The 19418-nt window shown below is 40.4% G+C and overlaps 1 protein-coding gene across 2 annotated transcripts in view; it reads right to left on the bottom strand.

The window, feature by feature from the left end:
* The window catches only part of ANTXR2 (ANTXR cell adhesion molecule 2), a 111419-nt gene that overhangs the window by 73821 nt on the left and 18180 nt on the right, over positions 1 to 19418 (bottom strand). For both annotated transcript variants that reach the window (XM_082759864.1, XM_082759863.1), the window contains exons 8-10: positions 8803 to 8863; positions 7638 to 7733; positions 3468 to 3537 (exon numbers count right to left, since the gene is read on the bottom strand). In XM_082759864.1, the coding sequence (XP_082615990.1) occupies positions 3468 to 3537; positions 7638 to 7733; positions 8803 to 8863 (227 nt within the window). The remainder of the gene's footprint in view (positions 1 to 3467; positions 3538 to 7637; positions 7734 to 8802; positions 8864 to 19418) is intronic.

Genomic DNA, 19418 nt, shown 5'->3' with positions numbered 1-19418 from the left:
GCCTGTTGGTTCATTTTGAAGATGTTTCTTCCTAGCAGAAACCAAGCCTCCATTTTGCATTGTTTATTTGACTATCTGCATGAAAATATTAAACTGGATTTTTAGCAGTAAGAGCCAGCTAATCCAAAAGCTCAATGTAATACACCAACAAGAAACTAGTTTAAAGAAAAAAATGAGGTAGTTAACAGGTAGATATGTAAATATATAATACAAAATATTTCACTGAAATGTGTTGTAGTTTAAATACTTGCTTTGTTGCACTAAGAAATATTTGTAAATGTTCAGGAATTAGAATTATCTTGTCCATTATCTTGTCTTGGTTGAGAGGAATAAAAGCTGTCAGTTACTGGAGTTAAGTCTACAAATATATATTTTCAGAGTGTGATCGCCAAGAACTTAGAGCAAAAGGACTAGAACAAAAGCTGTCGTAGTGTAAGAATGTATTCTCAAGCTTTTTGTGTACTGCTACTGCAAAGTAACAGTTACTGTAGAGTAAGGACTTTCTGAAGTACAATGACTACAGAAACCTCTAAAGTAATTTTCATAGAAGAAATGCTCTGATCTAGTTTGATTCCCTTGAAGCTGTGGCAGGACAATGAAGTCCAGCCTTTTCTATAAAGAGGAACTCATTTTCTCAATTGTTCTGCAAGACCCTCAAAATAATAGTGCTCTTCAGTTGTCAGTGCAGGAAAATGGATCCTTTTTGCACACTGGTTTGGTTCTAATATTACAGTTGCCCTCACAATAAGATATTTCTCACTACATGAAGCAAAGCAATTAACCTTCCTTGGGTTTTCGTCATCCCATGGCGTACAAGAGATTTCTTCATTCTGTACAGTTTTAACATTTCAATTTTGTATAATGTGTAACTTGCTCATGTAGAACTCACAAGTAATTATTGTCTGCCGACTAGTCAAGGGTCTTGCAGAAGAGATGATTTTGTCAGAGAACAATGTAATTTTGCACCTTGGAAGTGGTACGTCAAGAAGGTATTTTAAGTAGCACAAGCAGCACAGTCATGTTGTAACATAATGTAAAGTTACCACATCAATCTCCTGCATGGTACTATGAAAACAGTTTGAAAAGAAAGCTTAGTTATTAATCTACAGATGGTATTTTGGAGGCTCCTAACTAAACACAGCCAGCAGCTGGAAACCAAGTATAAATACACAATGGCACCAGTCCAGGGACCTTACCTAGTCTACATAGGCTTTTATTGTTCTGCATTTGAAAACTGCGAATCAATCACTCTCAAAGTGTCTCAAATGACAAAAGTATAACTAAACCCATTATGTGAGTCTTTCCTGTTTACACAGAACCAAAGCTGCAAGTTTAAGAATCACAAAGCTAACTTTGCTTGTGTTGTACTTAACTCCGCTAAAAAGAGCACTAGAAAATGAGCAGACCGGTTGTTGCTACATTAGCAACTAATATTAGCTCCACTACATGAGGAATTACTGGGAGTTATCCAGCAATAGTCTGAGCTGTGCCAATGGAAAGTCAAGAGTTCAAGTACGTACATATCTTTCATAGCTGTCACTCTTCTGCACAGCAAATTGTTTATCTCCGGGCCAAAGCTGTAACTACTTCAAAATAGGATTGTGGATCTGTTTTACATAGCAAGTTTTGAGAAACGGTTTTCTGTGAAGCTGCACAACTTCGTGTGTGGTGTTCATGTGTTCTTATAAACAGTGCTGAGAACAAACATGCTGTGAATAGGCGCTTCATCTAGACTGTAGTTACGTTATCAGTTAGTTGTCCATTTCAGTAACGTGTCACAGAACAAGGGAAAGGCAGCATGTAACTTCTATGGTGCTTTAATCTATACAGATAAATATGCCATGCATTTCACATTCATTCGGCAGGACAGGCTGTTTACAGGCTCTCAGACTGTGCTATGCTTTCATTTTACAAAATGGTTTCACTTGAAGCTTCAGGTTTTGGGGTGTTCAGAACTTGGGGCCTAATCTGCTGTTGTAAGGTCATGTAACTCCCTTGGAATACTTAGCATAGAGAGGAGGAGTTCTTAATGTGACTGATTTATATTTTCCTCATGATAAAATTAGGTCTCACAGCTGCACATGGTGCTGATTTATTTTAGCTAAGACAGCAGTTTGCTACAGCTGTTTGTTGTACAACAGGCACACGACAGCTTGCAGCCCAGCTCTATCAAAACCAGTGTAACTGCACAGTGTAATGTAATAGCAAATTGTGCCGCAGGAGTTTGTTAGCACTAAGGTTCAGGTCAACATTTTGCGTGGTTGTGTTAAAGGCAACTTCAGTATCAGGAAAACTTAAGGGAATTAAAAACTCCTCCCCCTCCATGCCGATTTCCTGCATTGCTCTAAAACAGTGCACACTCCCCAGAGATGAGCTTTGGCTGCTGCATGGAGACTACAGTGCAGCTCCTCCACAGTGCTTCACCCTGCTTTCTTCCACTGGGGTTATTCACTGAAGCTTTTTCTTCTGCTGCTTCCCAACTTTTCTCCTCCCAGTTGCCATTTAATGCACAAAACAGATGTGCATTTGGGGTTTTGCTATCTGTCTTGCAGCAACTGAGGTTGTTGATTATTGCTTAATTCAGAAAATGAATTACTCAATCTAAGCAATATGTCTAGTTCTTAAATGGCTAAGAACTCTCACAAAAATTGACAATGTAAAGCTGTAGCAAAACTTAAAAATATTAAAAACTCATCCCAAATAATTACTTGATAAGACCTACTTGCAAAACGGAGAAAGTAAACAGCCTTCTCCCTCCCACAGGGCCAAGATCTGACATGCAGTTTTTTCACTTGTGATTAGCTTAGAGAACTTTTTTTATTTCATGCTGCTATCTCATAAATCCCAACAATGAAGCTGAAGTGGTTCTAAAAGCCTTGGGCATGTCTGAATTTGAGAGGAGGGGGGAAGAATTAGTTCTCCAAGGGACAGAAGTAATCTGCAGCCATGGCCTGTGACACTTAGAATAAGGCTGGAACTGTGGTTTAGCCACGGTGCTGTTAGGAGATTGCTGCCGTTGTTAAATTAGTGCCTCGTTTTATCATTACATGTTGAGCAGTGGTACACATCTTGACACATAATTTTAATAATAGCTTGTAAGTGTCAGTGATAATGTAATCTGTTTAACAATGAGCCTAAAGATGATCCAGAAGAGAGCGTATTATGCCCTGATAAAGCAGCTAATCTGCATAAAACTTATGACAAGCCAGACCTTTTCAGTGTTGAATAAACTGGCTGAATATTCATTTTTAAGGCACTGTCCAAATTGCTTTGGTCACAGATGACTATTTAAAGCCCATTCTAAAGCTGGCAAATACACCAGGGAAATAACACAAGAATGAAAAAAATACACAAAAACAGTCCTCCATAAAAAGACTGCCTCTAGCTAAAAGCCCACATGATTAACATCAGCAATAATGGGTCCAATGCTAGCAAAACATAGGATGACATTTATTTCAAGTACTTACTGGCCACTTCTGTATAGGATTGGTGCAGGGCACAGCAAAAACTCTGATTCCACCTTTTTGGGTTTTTCATCTGCAAAACACATCACATGAGATGAATATACTGTGCTGTTTAATTGAGACGGTGATATGTAATGGTGCTATGAAGTCCACACTAGTACCCAGCATACTGCAAAATGGGATGGGTTGTCTGGAACTTGCAAGCTAGGCAAGCCCAAGTTAGGAAGAAAGCTGCTTTTTAAAAACTCATACCTTGTGAAGGGCATATTACAAACCCAGAGTTAACTTTAAATCTGAGCCCATGTCATATTACTTGCTTAATATATGTCAGATCATGTCCTTGCAGAGAAATGTTTGCTTAGAATCAAGGCTTTTTTTTTTTTTTTTTTTTTTGAGGAGAACATCATTTAGGCTTTCCTTATATTTGAAAGGTGTGTATTGGTTTCTAAGTGAGCTCAATACAGGATTTGAGTTAATGACTGTTCTATCAGTTGAGACTGGAGTGTTTTCTCAAGTGTTTCTTATGCTTTTTGGTGTCTCAGTGCTTGCAAAAGTCATAGACGTTTATTTGTAGAGCAGCGTGTCCAGCAGAACACTCCTTTTCTGTGAAAAGCAGAGGAGAGAAATAAAGTTCCACCCTGCAATTGGGTAGCAGAAGACAGCAGTAAGCTTGGAGGGCATCCAGGAAGTGACCAAGGGGTCAAACAAGAAAAACCTTGTACACAGAGGATACTGTATTTGCGGAAGGGAGCTCTTTTATCTCATGTCTTTGGTAAACTGGGGAAAAGTCTGTTCACGTCCACATGTTGTCCTCCCAACTTCCCCATAGAAGTGTTAATTTCTGTACTGGAGCTGCTCCTGCAAGCACAGACTAGTTCCTGATTTGGCAGGGAGGGGAGATGAATGATCTGTGAGATAAACTTGGAGATGACTCGGTCCTGCACTCAGGGAGAAGGCAGACATACAAGTAGTTCAGGGGCAGCTGAAGGAGGAGCTGTTAGCATAAATGAGCTTTTCTCATGTGCTATAATCTGCACTGACTGCTTGGCCTAGATTTGAGGCTAGTTGTGAGGTGGGGAAGAGGGATTAGCACATTGCCATATGTTTTTGTCTTAATGGTATGTTTCATAGATTATTTTTCTATTCCACAGCTACATTTGGCAGGTTTCCTTTCCAGCATTTGGTAATGGTTCTTTATAAATGCAGAAAGAGAAACATGCCAAATGTATCTTTCAAAACCTGAAGAACTGACAAAAAGGTTGGCTCTGAGGCTGGTCTCAAAGAGGAGCCCGGGCTATCAGTAAGGGGAACTGTCACAGTGTCCTCCGTTACAGGCTCACGGTGAGCACACCGGTTTTTCTGTACAAGAGAACACAACATTGGAACACAAGAACACAACATTTTCCCTTTTCTTGGGAGCACCTCCTTCCTCTCACTAGAGCTCAAAGCCCTTCCAACCCTTCTCATTTAGCCTCTCTCGAGAGGAAACTGCTTGCAGCCCAGCACAGAGCTGCAGAGACAGCTTGCATATCAGAGGAAGGATGGCATCAAACTTCCCTATTACCTCCCTGTACCGTTCAGTAAACATTTGCTGTTGTCCATTGCTGAAGACAAGAAGCTTGGTGGGTTGCAGCAGGCCCTTGGCAAGACCACATGCAGCAGATTGTGTTTTTATGCTGCAACATATAATAATACATCACTGTGCCATTCCCTTCCCTTTGTGTGCTTTAGCACACCCTTTACTGAAGCCAAGAAAAGGAAAAGCAGCCCAGAGATCTACTTGGAAATTCTCACATCAGATGCTAGCAAGTATTTGGGGGCTTCATCCTGTCCAAGTGTAGCTATTTCTACCATCTCAAAGCAGACACATGCTCTGTACAGCTTTAAATCACTACATGATCAGGGAATCAGAGACACCAAAGTCAGAAAACACTCTTAAAGGTCATTTAAAGAAGGCAATGCGGTTCATGCATTTTTCAGTGACATTTATCTAAGCATTTAAAAGGCTTTCTAGGTAACCTACTCCAGACCTGAGAAATGTTTACAGAGAGAATTGTCCTAATAACTAAGCTAGAGCTGCTGCAGAATTTTAAGCCTGTTGCGTCTTGATCTCTTCTCAGCAGGTTTGGAAAGCCAAGATTACTATTTACTATTACAAAAAATCGTCAACTTTGACCATGCATCCTTGCTGGTAAATGTAAGAAATGCACTTTTTCAGTCCTTCCTTATAGCGTGCGTGTCCTCTTGACTTCTGCCCATCATGCCAGCTTCTGCTGAATGTTCCGCGGTGCATTCACAGCCCACTCTGAACGTGCAGCAGATCAAAATCCGGGTAGCCAGAGGCTGGTTTTGGCACCACAGGCCCTGGTTTGAGTAGCACTACAACCTAGCAATCATTAAGTACTGTAAGCCTGTATGCTGGTAGCAATGCTACTAATTAATTCCAAAACTGTTGTTACAATAGCAGCAACCACTAGCAGGACAGGGGAGGCTTGCATTTGTGATACTTGTGAAAAATAACTACATCCTTCTCTCTTGCATCCTGTAGGTCCCTACCTTCAGCCATACCTTATGGGACTCCTGAAGATCTTGAACATACAAATACCACTATGAACTTAACTATATGGATGTGAGCCTCAAAACACTCATGTGAAGAAGGTATGCGCTATTATTTTCATTGCCCAGATGGATGGACTGGGGTTGTAAAGAGGGGAACTGCTTATAGTAAACAAGTCAGAAGCAAACCAGGAATAGAACTCGGCAACTTCTGATTTGCAAACCAGACACCTAAATGTAAATTTAAGTTGTCGCTATCTTAGTCATGTTACTGATATCTCCCCTATTGACCCTAACTAGTGTAAAATTAACTTTTTTCACCTAGAACTATGCCTGTTTACTCACTTCTCCAAGTAAGAAAGGTACACCAGGATAATAAATACAACTGTACTAATTCAGTCGTGTTTCAAATTCTAGTTCTATAAAGCCAATCCATAAAGCAAGTGTAAATAAACAAGCTACAGCTTAATACAGGGAACAAAGGTGACAATTTCAATTGAAACAAGGGGAATTGAAACAAAAGTATTTATGCTAGTTGCCTTTATCCAGAATCATGCTATTCTTTTTCAAACTGCTTTATAAAATCTTTAACAGGCGAGAGAAATTGGAAGGAAGTATACTGGAAACACAGGTTGAATAGGATAGGAATTCAAGAGAAGCTAATACAAAAATCAGACATTATGTAGGGGAAAAAAGTTTTTTCTACAGGTCCATTTTTTGTAACTTTTCCAGTCTGGCTTGCTTCTAAGACACACTGCTCAGAGCAAGAATTGGATGTAATTCTACTAGCTGTCCCGTTTCTGGATATCAAAAATGGCAGAGGCTTCTCTTAATGGTATTTTTTTCCACCATCATCTCCCTTTTGCTAGTTCAGGGAACAGAGCAGCAGACTAGGACTAATCCAGATCCTGGCCTGACGCTTCCTCTGCCCTGTTGTAAGTTAATGCACTGAGCAACAGAGAACCAATTCCTGAAAATTTTTCCTAAGATGATCTTTTCCACTGAGATTCTCAATAAGATAAGCAAATAGTTCATGTTATGTTTTTGGAGTTCCTCTAACTTCTGAAGCCCTCTGCTCAGAAGAATTTCCCAAAAGACAATATTTTGACAGAGGAGGAACAAAGGATTACAACATCTGACCAAGGGTGAATGCTAATTAAAACAAACAACACTTTCCCAAAGAAGTGATTCCTAATCATCACAAAGCTACAGGCAAACTGCCTGTAGAAGACACCACGTTCACTTTGAAGAGGAATTCCTTTCTGCATGTCAGGAAGTTTCTATCCAGATAGGGATCTGGCTGCACTGAGCATCATTGCTGGAGAAGAATGCTGCTAAAGAAAGCTAAACAAATGAACTATGTCAAAATGCATGGATGGAGTTATTTCATGTGGTCAAACACTGGTCACAGTTTACAGCTAATGGTCATCAGTAGCAAGTTCAAACCACAGTGTGAGATGTGAACCATCTTGCCTTCTCTTACTAATCCTCAGAGCTTGCCCATTTTTCTTTCATCCATACCTTTCTCTTAAGACTTGAATTAACTGAGGCAATGATGGGGAGAGGGAAATCCATTATGAAGAAATATGAAGGCAGATGATCCTAAACTCTACTTACGGATGGTAGTTCCGTTCACGTGGTAGGTGCAAGTAATGCCATCGGTTCTTCCACCAAGGGTTAAGCCACTTCCTCTAAGAACAACTTGGAACTCCTCTAGAGAGGAAAAAATAAATAGTCAACTGTCTTCAGTATGCTGCAATAAGGACTAAATTTAGAAGGGGAGAATTTCAATACAGCTAGCAATAAATGAAGCTCAGCACAGCAATGGTTCAAACCTAGAATACATTCTTTGACTCCTAGTACCTCGCTTTTCTGTTAAGTCATTACAGGGAAAAATAAAAACAACTGTTCCTGAATCAGTATCAACTGAATTTGAATCTGACTAGCAATAGAACCTGTGTAAATGAATTTCCTGCATCTCGGTTGCATATGATGAAAGCTTCCCATTGAGTATTTAGATAAATAAGGAGTCTGGGCATCTCCTGGGAAGACTCTCCGGATTCTGAGCAGGCCCACTTAAAACGTTCTCTTCTGTCTCTCCTTCTTGGAACTAGTTCTCCAGAAGTTGTGTAAGGGCCATACTATTTGTGTGTTTTGCAGAGGAGGAGGGAAGAGTTTGTTTATTAAGGCCAGTGTTTTCACTGAGATTGATGTTTTTAAAAGACATCAAAACACAGAGATGTTGCAACCACCTTATTTTGTTTGGTTTCAAAGTATGTGTGAAATGTGAAACTAGAAAGAAGACAAGCCCTTACAATTTAGTGTAAGTCTTCTACGTCAATGTTACCTCATGCTGTATCAAAACAGTCAAATGCTTTACTGATCATACTCTACAGATTCAGGGCACTAGAAATATTCTCATGTTTATTTGAACTTAAATTATCAGGATTCCCAGAACTTGTCTCGGTGACCATAGGTAAGAATTTGAGTGTCACAAAATGTATCATTGCTTTGAATACGAGGGTAAGTGCAGAGCATGACTAATGGCACAGCAGGAGATTAAGTCTCTCAAAGTTTATGTGCAAACTAAATTATAAGAGCAGGCCTTGGAAGAGAGCTCCTGAAGAGAAAAATGATCCAGAAGAGAAGGATCTGATTTACTTTGAATTCCCTGAGGATTTTTTAGGTAGAGTTGCTTGTTTTCTAGATGACCTGTGGGATTTTCCTTGGAATAAAATACAGGTATGAGTCCTGTAGTAATTTTACAATGATAAAAACTTACCTCCCACACAGACACTGGATGGTTCCAAATATAAAATCTCAGTGCATGATTGCTTCAGTATCTGTTGCAAATAAGGAAAACAGAAATGGGTTTCAGAATGCTATTTCAGTGAGGAATATTTTAAAACAAATGCCTGTACCTAGAAGATGTACATGCACAGCTACAGATTGGATTTGCACGTGCCTGACTTTGTAGGACATTATTGTGAACCATGTAAAACTTCTGCACATTGGCACAGTCAAATCTATGAAGAGTTCATAAGACTTGGATTAGTGTGTTAAACCTGGGATACTCTTCAAAACAATTTCTGGCCTTGAAATTTCTGTCCAGTTCCCTGACTTAATTTTCCATGGAACTCACTCTGGAGGTTTAAGCCAAAAGTTAGTCACAAGGAGCCTGATCCAAAATCCAGCCCAGGCAAAAGTCTTCCAGTAACCTGTGGGTCAAGCCAAGTGCACGTTATTCCAAGTGCTGGCATCTTGCCATATGTAAAGCAGAGCAAGAACGCATGGCTTTCTTGAACTGCATTCTGTGGTGTGAGGATTTTTATTTTACTGCTGTATCATCCAGCCTGCTTTGCTTCTCCAATCAGTCATGGAATATTCTTCCAGAGGGCTGGGACAAAAATGATATTGCTACAGCTAACTTGAGAGATAAAGAGGATGGAATGTAAGGAAAAGGAAGAACTAGACAAATTAGAATGACTTGTACTAAAAAAGGTGGTTGTGGACACTTGGCTTAGTTTCAGCCAAGTCTGCCCCTCTGTAAGCAAATAATAGGAGATTTCTGTTGACTTGGGGAAGAAGTCACTTGAAACTTGTAGGATTTAAAAAAGAAAATGAATAGCTTTGTCTTTTTCTACCCTCGCATAATAATGTGATTTTACCCAATGGTTATGAATTCTTTAACTGTCCTGTTGTATTTAAATAGGTTGTTTGTAGTATGTTATTTTTAGCAGGCATTCTTGTGTAATATTATATGAAATCAAATCATGTGCATAGTATACTGTCCTGTTACCATCCCTTCTGTACTTCCATTTGCCAAAACTGCCTGTTCTGGAGCTGGCCTGTCAGTAAGTGTACCTGTCTTACACTCAGCTCCTTTTTGTCCCTTTAAATGCTACCTTTTTCACTCTCCCCTGGGCTGGTGATTTTTGTTGCTACATACTGAGACCCAGTAGAAACAATAACATGTTTGTCACTGCACATAATCAAAAAGCATGCAGGGTTCCAAGGAAAAAAAAACTGCCTGTCTCACTTAACACTTTCCATATCACCTGTCTCCCCTCAAACTGTTGCACACAAATTATTTTTGTAGTGCTTTCAATGCCCACTTATAAACACAAAGCTGTATCTAAAAATTTTAAAAAGAGACCTTGCAGGCACATACATTTGGATGAGACACAGCAACAGAGATCTTTGGAAAGAATGTAGCTTGAAGTTCAGTGTAAGTCAAGCAGTTTATATTAGCTGAAGATCTCATTCTCTTGCTTCCAAAAAAGGACTTAGCTTTTTGATTGCTATTTCAGTGGAGGGAGAACTGTTCCTTAGTTTATTTTTGGAGAAAAATAATGAAGCATCTTGTGCAAAATAAAGAAGGAATAAAGTATTTTATTCCTTTATTGTAAAAACATGTTCTCTTATTTCTCTGAAGACTGAGTCCCATGAATAGTCCCATTTAAATCAATGAGACTATGGACTTGTTTCAGTATAAATGATTTAGCCCTTGATCTAGCTTGGCTATATGAAGGCCCATAGAATTCACTGGGATTCTTTCACATCGGAGTAGCCCCAGATCCCCAGGAAGAAACTTAAGAGTTCCTATATTGTCCCCCTTTGCTCACTGGTGAATAAGGGCTGCATTATGAATTGCAGTGTAGGGAGGACCTGGAACAAGGACAGATGCTTGAGTCATCTGTCTTTCTGTGGAAAGTAGTATTGTAGCCCCACCATATTTGATAGCAATTTTCTAATACCATTTCCAGATGCAACACAAAGCAGGGAAATAACCTATTTGGACATGCTTAACTCCCTTTGTATTTAGAATAAACAGTGTGTGTGGGGGGGGAACTGCAACTGATATATAGCATGGCTTTGAGTTAATTATCAAATTTCATGAACAAAAGGGAAACATAATAGTTCAGGATATAGTCTTCCCACATGGTACCATGCAATTAATATTTCTACATGTAGATGTGCCATTTGTGACAAAACAGGAAATCAGTTGTTCAGTACCGTTCTTAGAAATAAACAGACACTGCTTTTCATCATTTAAACTGTTGTCATTCTCCACATAGCTTGAGACAGCTGTGCTCCCCCAAACACCCTCAATTTCTTGGCAAGGGTATTGACCTAATGCTGTCATTTGCATGCGAACCAAGCTTACACTAGCAAAGCTCTGAAGATACTGAAGTTTGTTTTTCTGAGGTATTCCAAATAGTTCACTACCCTTTGATGCAGTACTTCTCCTGATAGTCCATGCTTATTAAAAATATATATTGCTATAGAAATCTGCTTTATCATCTCTGAGAATCTCTCCCAACAAGCAAGCAACCTGAAGAAGCAAATATCAAATGTACGGAGTTGAATCAGGTGGCACCAACCTACAAGTATACAAATAGCTCTTCACTCAGCCTTTACTTTCTGGGTTCTTCCAAATGCTCCCTCAAAGCAAGACTTTATGGAGAACTTAACTTTCAAAGGCAAATCAGAAATAACATTCATGTAAAAGGTCTAATCTTATTAATTTTAACAGCCATAATGATTTTGAAAGGCTTTGCTCAAAAAAGTAAGGTTTAGCATTTAGCTGTCACAATGGAGAACCCGAGAATATTTCCAAAGATGGCAATCAACACTTGTTCTTAATCATCTTAAAAGGATGTATGGAATCTTGAGGCTTTTTCACTCTTCTTTCTCTGGCTCACACTTCTCTATCTGTTTTAATATTCATTTCTCACTCTTTCCATGCAAGGTGTTCCTTCCAAGCTAGCACAATGCACTCCAATAAAGAAGTTTCTCTTCAGGATGAAGGATGGGAAAGCATTGTAGTCATTTTGTCTTAGATCCATGTTCCGTTACTAAACGTGCTTTTGTGCCCGTAGATTGGGACTGTTCTTTCACCCTTTTTGAGTAGCCTTCTGGAATAATCTTTCAGGAGCTTATGAAGGATACTCAGAAGAGATGAGGACTGTCTAACCTCCCCTGTTCTAGAAATGGGTGCCTTACCAGGCACTTAAAAGAAGAAGCACTGGGCTTGGACACAGGAGGTGTGGGAGTTAGCACCCAATGCTGAACTGTAGTATTCTTGCCACTTGTGCAGCCAAAGAGGAGGATGAGGTCAGTCTTGACAGTAACAGCTTTTAGTGGAGCTTTCTCCTTTGTGTGTGCTATGGAAGCACATTCAAACAATGGCAGCACACAAACCAAAGCATCTATATAATTTCACAGCCCCCCCTTACATATTAAATGTCAAAACTAACTTTAAACCATCTTGCTGTGGAAAACTGGACTGCAAAGTCAGCAAGATTGAAATGAACTCTTCAAAAGACTGTACTATGCTCCCTCTTCTCTGGTTCAGGACAATCAGGGGGAATGATTTGGCATTGCGAAGTCATCATTTAAAAACTTACTGCCCCCAGGAAAAGTTGAAATAATCACTATATAAGGCCATTCTTGAATAGGATACTTAAGCACCCTGCTGAAGTACAATAAATTCAAATATGACTGTAAACTGCCTTAGTTTAGCAGCAGGCAGAGGAGAGATTTGGAGTTGATGTCATTCATTTCATTTCCAGAGCGCCAAACCAAATATAGGGCTCTGTTCTCCAAAGCTTACAAAGGCTTTCCTTCTAGACACCTCCCTGAGTGCTAGTCCCAGAAACAAGTATTTCCCCACAAAACAAAGTGCAGAATAGAGTTCAGACCTGTTTGTCCTGCCTCCTTACAGCTTCAGAAAGGAATAACTGGAGGAACTACAGAGGGGTCTTGCAAGTCTGAGGCAAAACCATGCTATGCAGAATTGGTTACAGCTGGGAATACCCAGGGACTTATGAAATGGAGAGGACTGTATCAAAATCACAGCTGTAGGCTTGTCATTTTAATGCTCGTTAGGAACCATGTGTGGCTGCTGGAAAAAGAGGGCAATGGTGCTGCTCTTTAGGGTGGTGACTCTCCTGTACTTAAGGAAAATGAGACATGAAATTCAGGCCACAGATGTCCCCTTGTTCAACAACAACAAAAAACAGACTGCTGAGAAAACCTTATTCTGTAGCTCCTCCACACGCAGTGTTTGTTGTGTAACTGCCATATTGCAGCAGCTAAGCATCTGACTAAAAGTTACGCTGTGCTTTCTATGAACAGTTATTACAAAAGCTACCTCCACAGCTAGCAGCATGAATGCAGCCTATGCTCAGTGCAGCAAACACCACCCTGAACAACTTCTGAGGGTTAGCTGAAGGCAAAAGAGCCTTAGAGGCTTTTAGTGAGATCACATCTTATGGCCATTAAGTGAATGGATCCTGTACAGGTTCCGTAGCATTTCTCAGTAATGCAAGTTAATCATTTCAGAATGCTTCCAAGAGCTGAATTTATCAGAATAAAGGCTTGTGAACTATCCAATGGGCACTCAAAAGCAAATTCATCCTTGATACAAACTCATGAATGTACACTGGGATTCAATTTGGTTAAAAAAAAAAAAGCTTCCTCTTCTGAAAGGGTCACTTGTAGATCAGCTGCTGGTCTGCTCGGTTCTGAGCACTAGTTATCACATTCCTAAACTGCACGTGGAACTGTAGGTGCATGGATGTTCATTTGAATACAGTAGGATGTGATCCTGCCTAAAGATAAGTCCATGGCTGGATCAATGCTTTGATGTCCCATGCAGAACATGAGATTCAGCTTCCTTCCACAACAGTTCAGTACTATCTGGCAGCTGCTAGAGGCTCTGTCCTTTAGAGGACCTTCTATGTACTCCACTGTCCTTATCACACCGTGTTTACTGGCTCACTTACAGCTAATGGCACAGCAATGGTACAACACTGCAAGCGTTTAGCTCCTGAACCAGATAACTGGCATTTAGGTTTTCATCTGAAGTTCTACATTGTCTGATTTGTCACCTATCTCCACCCCTCGAGCTATTTTGGAGGTTTACAGCCACAGTTTTGTGTTCAAGGAAAGTTCAGTCTGTTTCAGGTACAAATTAGCATGTATGTAAATGTCTCAAAACAGCTGTAGAAATCCCTGCCATTTTACCAGCTTCTCAAGGTGGGACTGCTTTTCACCTCATCAATTTCCATCCAAGCAACCTGTCTGTTAATCAGTACTTAAAAGCCCCATCAATCCACACAGGTGGCCAGGATTTCTATGTGTTTCCCACTAGAAGATTCCTGAAGGCCGATATAAACTGCAATGCCTCCTTTATAAGTAAGTGGTTTAGCATTTGATTCAATTAGAAATGTTTTACAGAAATGGTGTCAGTTTCTGACCTGCAGGTGTCTGAATTAAAAAGAGAATCGTGTTTTGTTAGAATTATTTAAGCTGCAGAAACAATACAGCTACGCAGATAATTACATTAGCATAGAAAAGGCACGTGTCCTTGCAATAAATTAGAAAAAGACAACCAAATAACTGGATGAAGTAAGTCTCATCGCTGCTTATATGCTTTGCAGACCACCTCTGTTTATAAATTTTGTCTTGTCACAGGTCTTGCCCCTGCTTTATGCAAACATTTATTCCCATAGAAAGCCTGCCTCCTGCATCTTCCACTACCTCTTTAACTCGTCACACACTGGAACCAGGTCTGCTTTGACTCACTTTTCACCCTTGCTGCTGCCTCTAAAAGTTCTGGGAATTTGAACTGTACAGCTCCTGCAGCTCTGCAAGTATTTTGCCTACCATATCCTCGGAACATACTGCGGAACAGAGCCATACCATGCGGTACAGTGCTACGCGCGGGCTAAAACAACGACTTTCCCTTCCAGCACTTTAATGAATTTCACGTTCCAAGAAATTGTGAAAACAATGCACTAGTAACAAGCCATGAGCAACCCAACTGTACATCGACAATTAACAAAATATGCTAAGTGTCAATTCATTTCACAGCATCATTCGATTTTGCTTAGCCCCAGCATGCAGTTCAAAAGTTTTTGGCAGCAAACAGCACCATAAATCATAACTCTCATGGCATCTGTTCCTCCCCAGAACCGTAGATGGAGTTCAGGATTTGGGGTAGGTCATCAGCACAGCTGGAGTCTTTACTGAACCATCACATCGATTTTCAAATGTAGAAACCAGAAAATGATATACGGATGTGTAAAGTATCTGCTTCCTGGTTCAAAGATGAGTGTAGGCACGAAGTGCTGGAGGAAGAGTTTTTTGATAATTTTGATCACACGTGGCAGATGAATCATTTTGAACAAAGGATTTCCAGAGACGGTTCCATGAACTCTACGTACAGTAGTAAAACAAATGCATCTAACTTGCTTCTCCAGAACCTAGTTCTGAACAGGAAAAATGTTTACCTTTTAAGAACAATCTCATTTGCTATACTTGCATTTGACAAGCCACGAGAAAAATATGCTGACAGTGCAAGATAATCACTTTCACAGTCAGCGTGCAAAAATATATTTGCAGCAGTATGAGCTCCTGCTCGTTGCACTCTGAGCCTGCAGCCTGGAGCACTGCCTGTTGATATTCTGCCAGCCAGTCATGTGTACGCTCGCTGCAAGATGTGTGCTGTACAATTCAGAAACATGGCAAAAGAGTGCTAAAAAAGCTTTGAATGCTAGTTTACCAGCAAACTCCAAATACTGGCTTTTCTGTAGATTTACACCCCTTTACTTTCCTTTCTTTCTGACAGAGAGTTCATCATTTTCTTTAACAATGCCATAAACACAACATAGTGAGCAAACTAATTGTGAGGAAAGCAGAATTAGGTCCACAGCAAACTACAAGTAGAACTAAAACTGAAGAAGCCACGTGCACAGTTTGACACCAAGATAATTGTGCCTTTCCTCATGCAACGTACCAAGTACATCTCTCAGTTATATATGACACCTACATCAGGAAGAGCTGCACCTCCTTCACTTCCCCCTTTGACCAAGATGTAGTGGTACACATATGGTACTAGTCAGCCACCCGCAACCCTGTAATTGTTGCTGCAGAACATTGCTAATTATTTTAAATGTACTGAAAGGGGAGGGATAGGTGAGGAAAGAAGATGCTACACACGACAGCTAACTTGCAAACAGCATCTGTGAGGGGCCCTGACAGCAAAATAGCGCTTAAAAGTAACTTTAGCATGACTAGTCTCAGTTGGATCCATGCATCCAGGCCAAGCTTTCTGATTGTCAGCTGCAACACTCAAGTTGTGTTAGCTGTTTGCTGATTACGGACTGCCCCTACCTTTTGTCTCCCACTAATTGCTAATCAGGGAGTGCTGTACACCTGTACAGCTAGCTGGTGCTTGGAGAGCAGCTACATAGGTGGTAGGCAAAGTTGCTGGAGTGCAAAGGTTGTTAAGAGGCAGACACCAGTTTTTGTAGCAGCATACATAAAAGAGGTGTAGAAAGACTGGGTTAGTGCTGCATGAAACTGACTGAGGCTGTGGAACAAAGCACCCGAGTTAGTTCCTTCTTGGGTAAGTTAATAGCTTCTTGAGCTTTATCCCAGCTTGGAGCTGTAAAAAAAGCTTAGAAGAATTTGTAATGAAAACAGTGTTGTACTATTGTTTGGTTTAGTCATTTCCAGCTAGGTTGGGCGAAGGGCCTGCCTGGCCAGACGGAGTCAAGAAGAACCAATTGTAGTAGAGGTCACAGAAGTGGTCGGTTTAATTCCTAATATGACTTTGCTTTGTTTTTTCTGATTGGTTGCATAAGGACTAGGCTTAACCTGTGTTTCCATGTGTTTTTATTTTTACATGAGTCATTTAAAAGTTCTATCGGAAACTATTTTTTTTTTCTTCCTATAACTGTAAACTTTTTTTCCACTATTGCTGAGGCAGTGAAAATAAAGTGAAAGTTAGACAGGAGGTGTTTCAGTGGAGCAGTGGGCTAACTTGCTATTTTTCTTCTAGAGAGTGAAATGCTGACTGTTCATAGAGCAGTCATTTTCCTACTGAGCTGAGTGTTGCAGTATGCAGAAGTGAACATGTGAAATCAGGGTGATAAGAACTTAGGTCTTATGCATTTGGGTATTGCTAAAGATTTCTCTCTCTCTCTCTCTCTCACAAGTTGTTGGTTTCTTCAGTTGAGTAAGAGTTTTCCCCCCTTTATACTGTGGTACAGCTATGCTTTAAGGTTAAAGGCCTGAAGTAGATCACAAGACCAAATGAAAATAAGTATAGCCTTTGATTTCACCGATTACACCTGAGTAGCTTTAATTGCATTTAGAATATGTGAGTCAGAAACACTCTCCTTAGTCTTTTTAACCAGACTACTATCTAGACAGGCTGATTTCGCCATGCAGCAACTAATGGTTGAACTTCTGGAAGTAAACTGCATGTTTCCGAAGTTTAATCTTGAAGTGTTTCAGATAATGTTACAACGTCTGTGTCTTCATCCCTGGAAGTCTTCAAAAGACGTTTAGATGTAGAGCTTAGGGAAATGGTTTAGTGGGGACTGTTAGCGTTAGGTCAGAGGTTGGACTCGATGATCTTGAGGTCTCTTCCAACCTAGAAAATTCTGTGATTCTGTGTGTGATTCATGATCTCAATTTTTTTTAAAAAGAGGAAAAGGGGACACGTGGGATCCTTATGCAAAGGGAAATTCCGTACCAAATCTACGGGATGTTATTGCATCACGTATCATTACGATGTTAAAGCAAGCTACATCTTTCCCTGCACATAACCACATCCCTGTGCAAATTCCTGAGGAAAGCCACGAGGCGCTAGATGGAAGGCAATCTAGTCAACATCACTTGAAACGAAGCAAATGCTTTCATAGGAAACACCGTTTTGATGCTTCTTGCCAATAAGCGATGGCAAAGCAACTGCAGCAGTGCTGTACGCAATGGGGACCTACTTCTGTCTGCTGCCAAACATCTGTGCTCTTAGCTGGGACTCGCTGCCAATTTCAGCCTACTTCCTGATGGTGCTCGGCACTGCTGCACACAAAGTCCAACAGGAAAGGACGTGGGGGAAGGGTTGCTATCCTGTCCCCCACTGAAATGAAAAAAAAAATCCCTGAGACATATGGTCTTGCATAAAATAACCATCGGAGAGAGCAGCCTGGTGCGGTGTCAGGTTAGTGAGAATATTCTAATTATACGATGTCTAAGCAGTGCCTCATTTGCAGTCACTGAGTAAACCAAATGTAGATGACAAAACTGCAGGTCGGAAGAGATGCGTATTTTAACAGCATCAGAACCTTTACCCCCAGATTACTAAAAACAACCCCAAGCCCATTACTTATCAAGTAATGTAAATAAGAATTGAGACAAACTGTTATTTTCCATAACAGGAAAGAAGTTGTTTAGGCTCTTTTAAAAAAAAAAAAATCTGTCTCAGAAACTTATTGCTAAGGAAACACTAGATTTCAGTTGGAGTTGTGCTTCATTTTCAGCAAGTTTTACAGCACCCCTTATGTAACAGAACTGATAGCCATGCAGGAGAGCTGACAAGTCTCATCCGAATCACAAGGCATGCTTGTGCTCGTGAAAAGCGGAGCCGTGTCAGTTAGGTTGCTGGCTTCTCCAGCTCTCTGTTCACCAGGAGAACATTATAGGGTTGGTAATATGTCAGAGCATGTCAAATTAAGGGCTGCACAGCAGTGAAGGGTAGAGCAGAAAGCGTTCAATTCCAGGCCATTGAGTCCCTTTAACAACTACATGCAGTAATTCCCCAAACTATCTACTCAGTCTCAATCACATGGAAAACATAGCACAACGTTAGCTCTCAAGCTTGCACCGAGTGCAGCTTGAATATTAGACCATCCAAGTGGATTAAAGAGGATGACTGATTTAATCAGAGTAATTCTTTTAATGATAACTTGTTGCATTTCTCCTCCCCCCATCTCCTTAAACATTTAATAGTTGGCTTCCTGGATTCCCGGTGCATAAACTGAGCATATTTTCTTCCTACAGGAAATGATCCAATTACGTCGATGTATAATTGATAATGAGCTGTTTAAGCTGATGTTGCTCTTGAAAGGTCTTCACGGCACGAAGTCCCTTTGCCGGCCCTTTTCCCCTCATGCATAGCTCAGGGGTGTAATGTAAGGAGAAAGCCGGGAGGGGAGTGTTTGGTGTGTTCCAAGCACGGTAAACAAGAGAGGAATTTCAGCTCTAGTCAGCTGAGCCAGCTTGGAGCAAAAGTATTGACTACTTCAAAATAATTTAGTTCCTTATTACTATTCGATAACCGAATTGCTTGCAGTTTTAGCCAGTGAGAGAGGAGCAGTTCAGACAGAAATGGCTCAGTAAATGCTGGTATTACTAGCTCTGTTTAAGAACTGAGGACCAGTAGTAACTCAGGACCACGCCAGCACAGAGCAAGGAAGTCCTACTGGTAGCATATCTAGAGCAGAAGGTTTCAGAGGCTGATGAAGCGAGGCTAGAGCATGTTTCTGTAAACTAATTGCAATAGGGTTTACAAACCTAATGGCTTAAAATCATTCTTAAGGT

Source organism: Aythya marila (genome assembly GCF_965140915.1).
Source record: "Aythya marila genome assembly, chromosome: 4".
NCBI lineage: Eukaryota > Metazoa > Chordata > Aves > Anseriformes > Anatidae > Aythya > Aythya marila.
The sequence above is the reverse complement of the archived record's forward strand: the minus strand, read 5'-3'. Positions and strand labels throughout refer to the sequence as shown.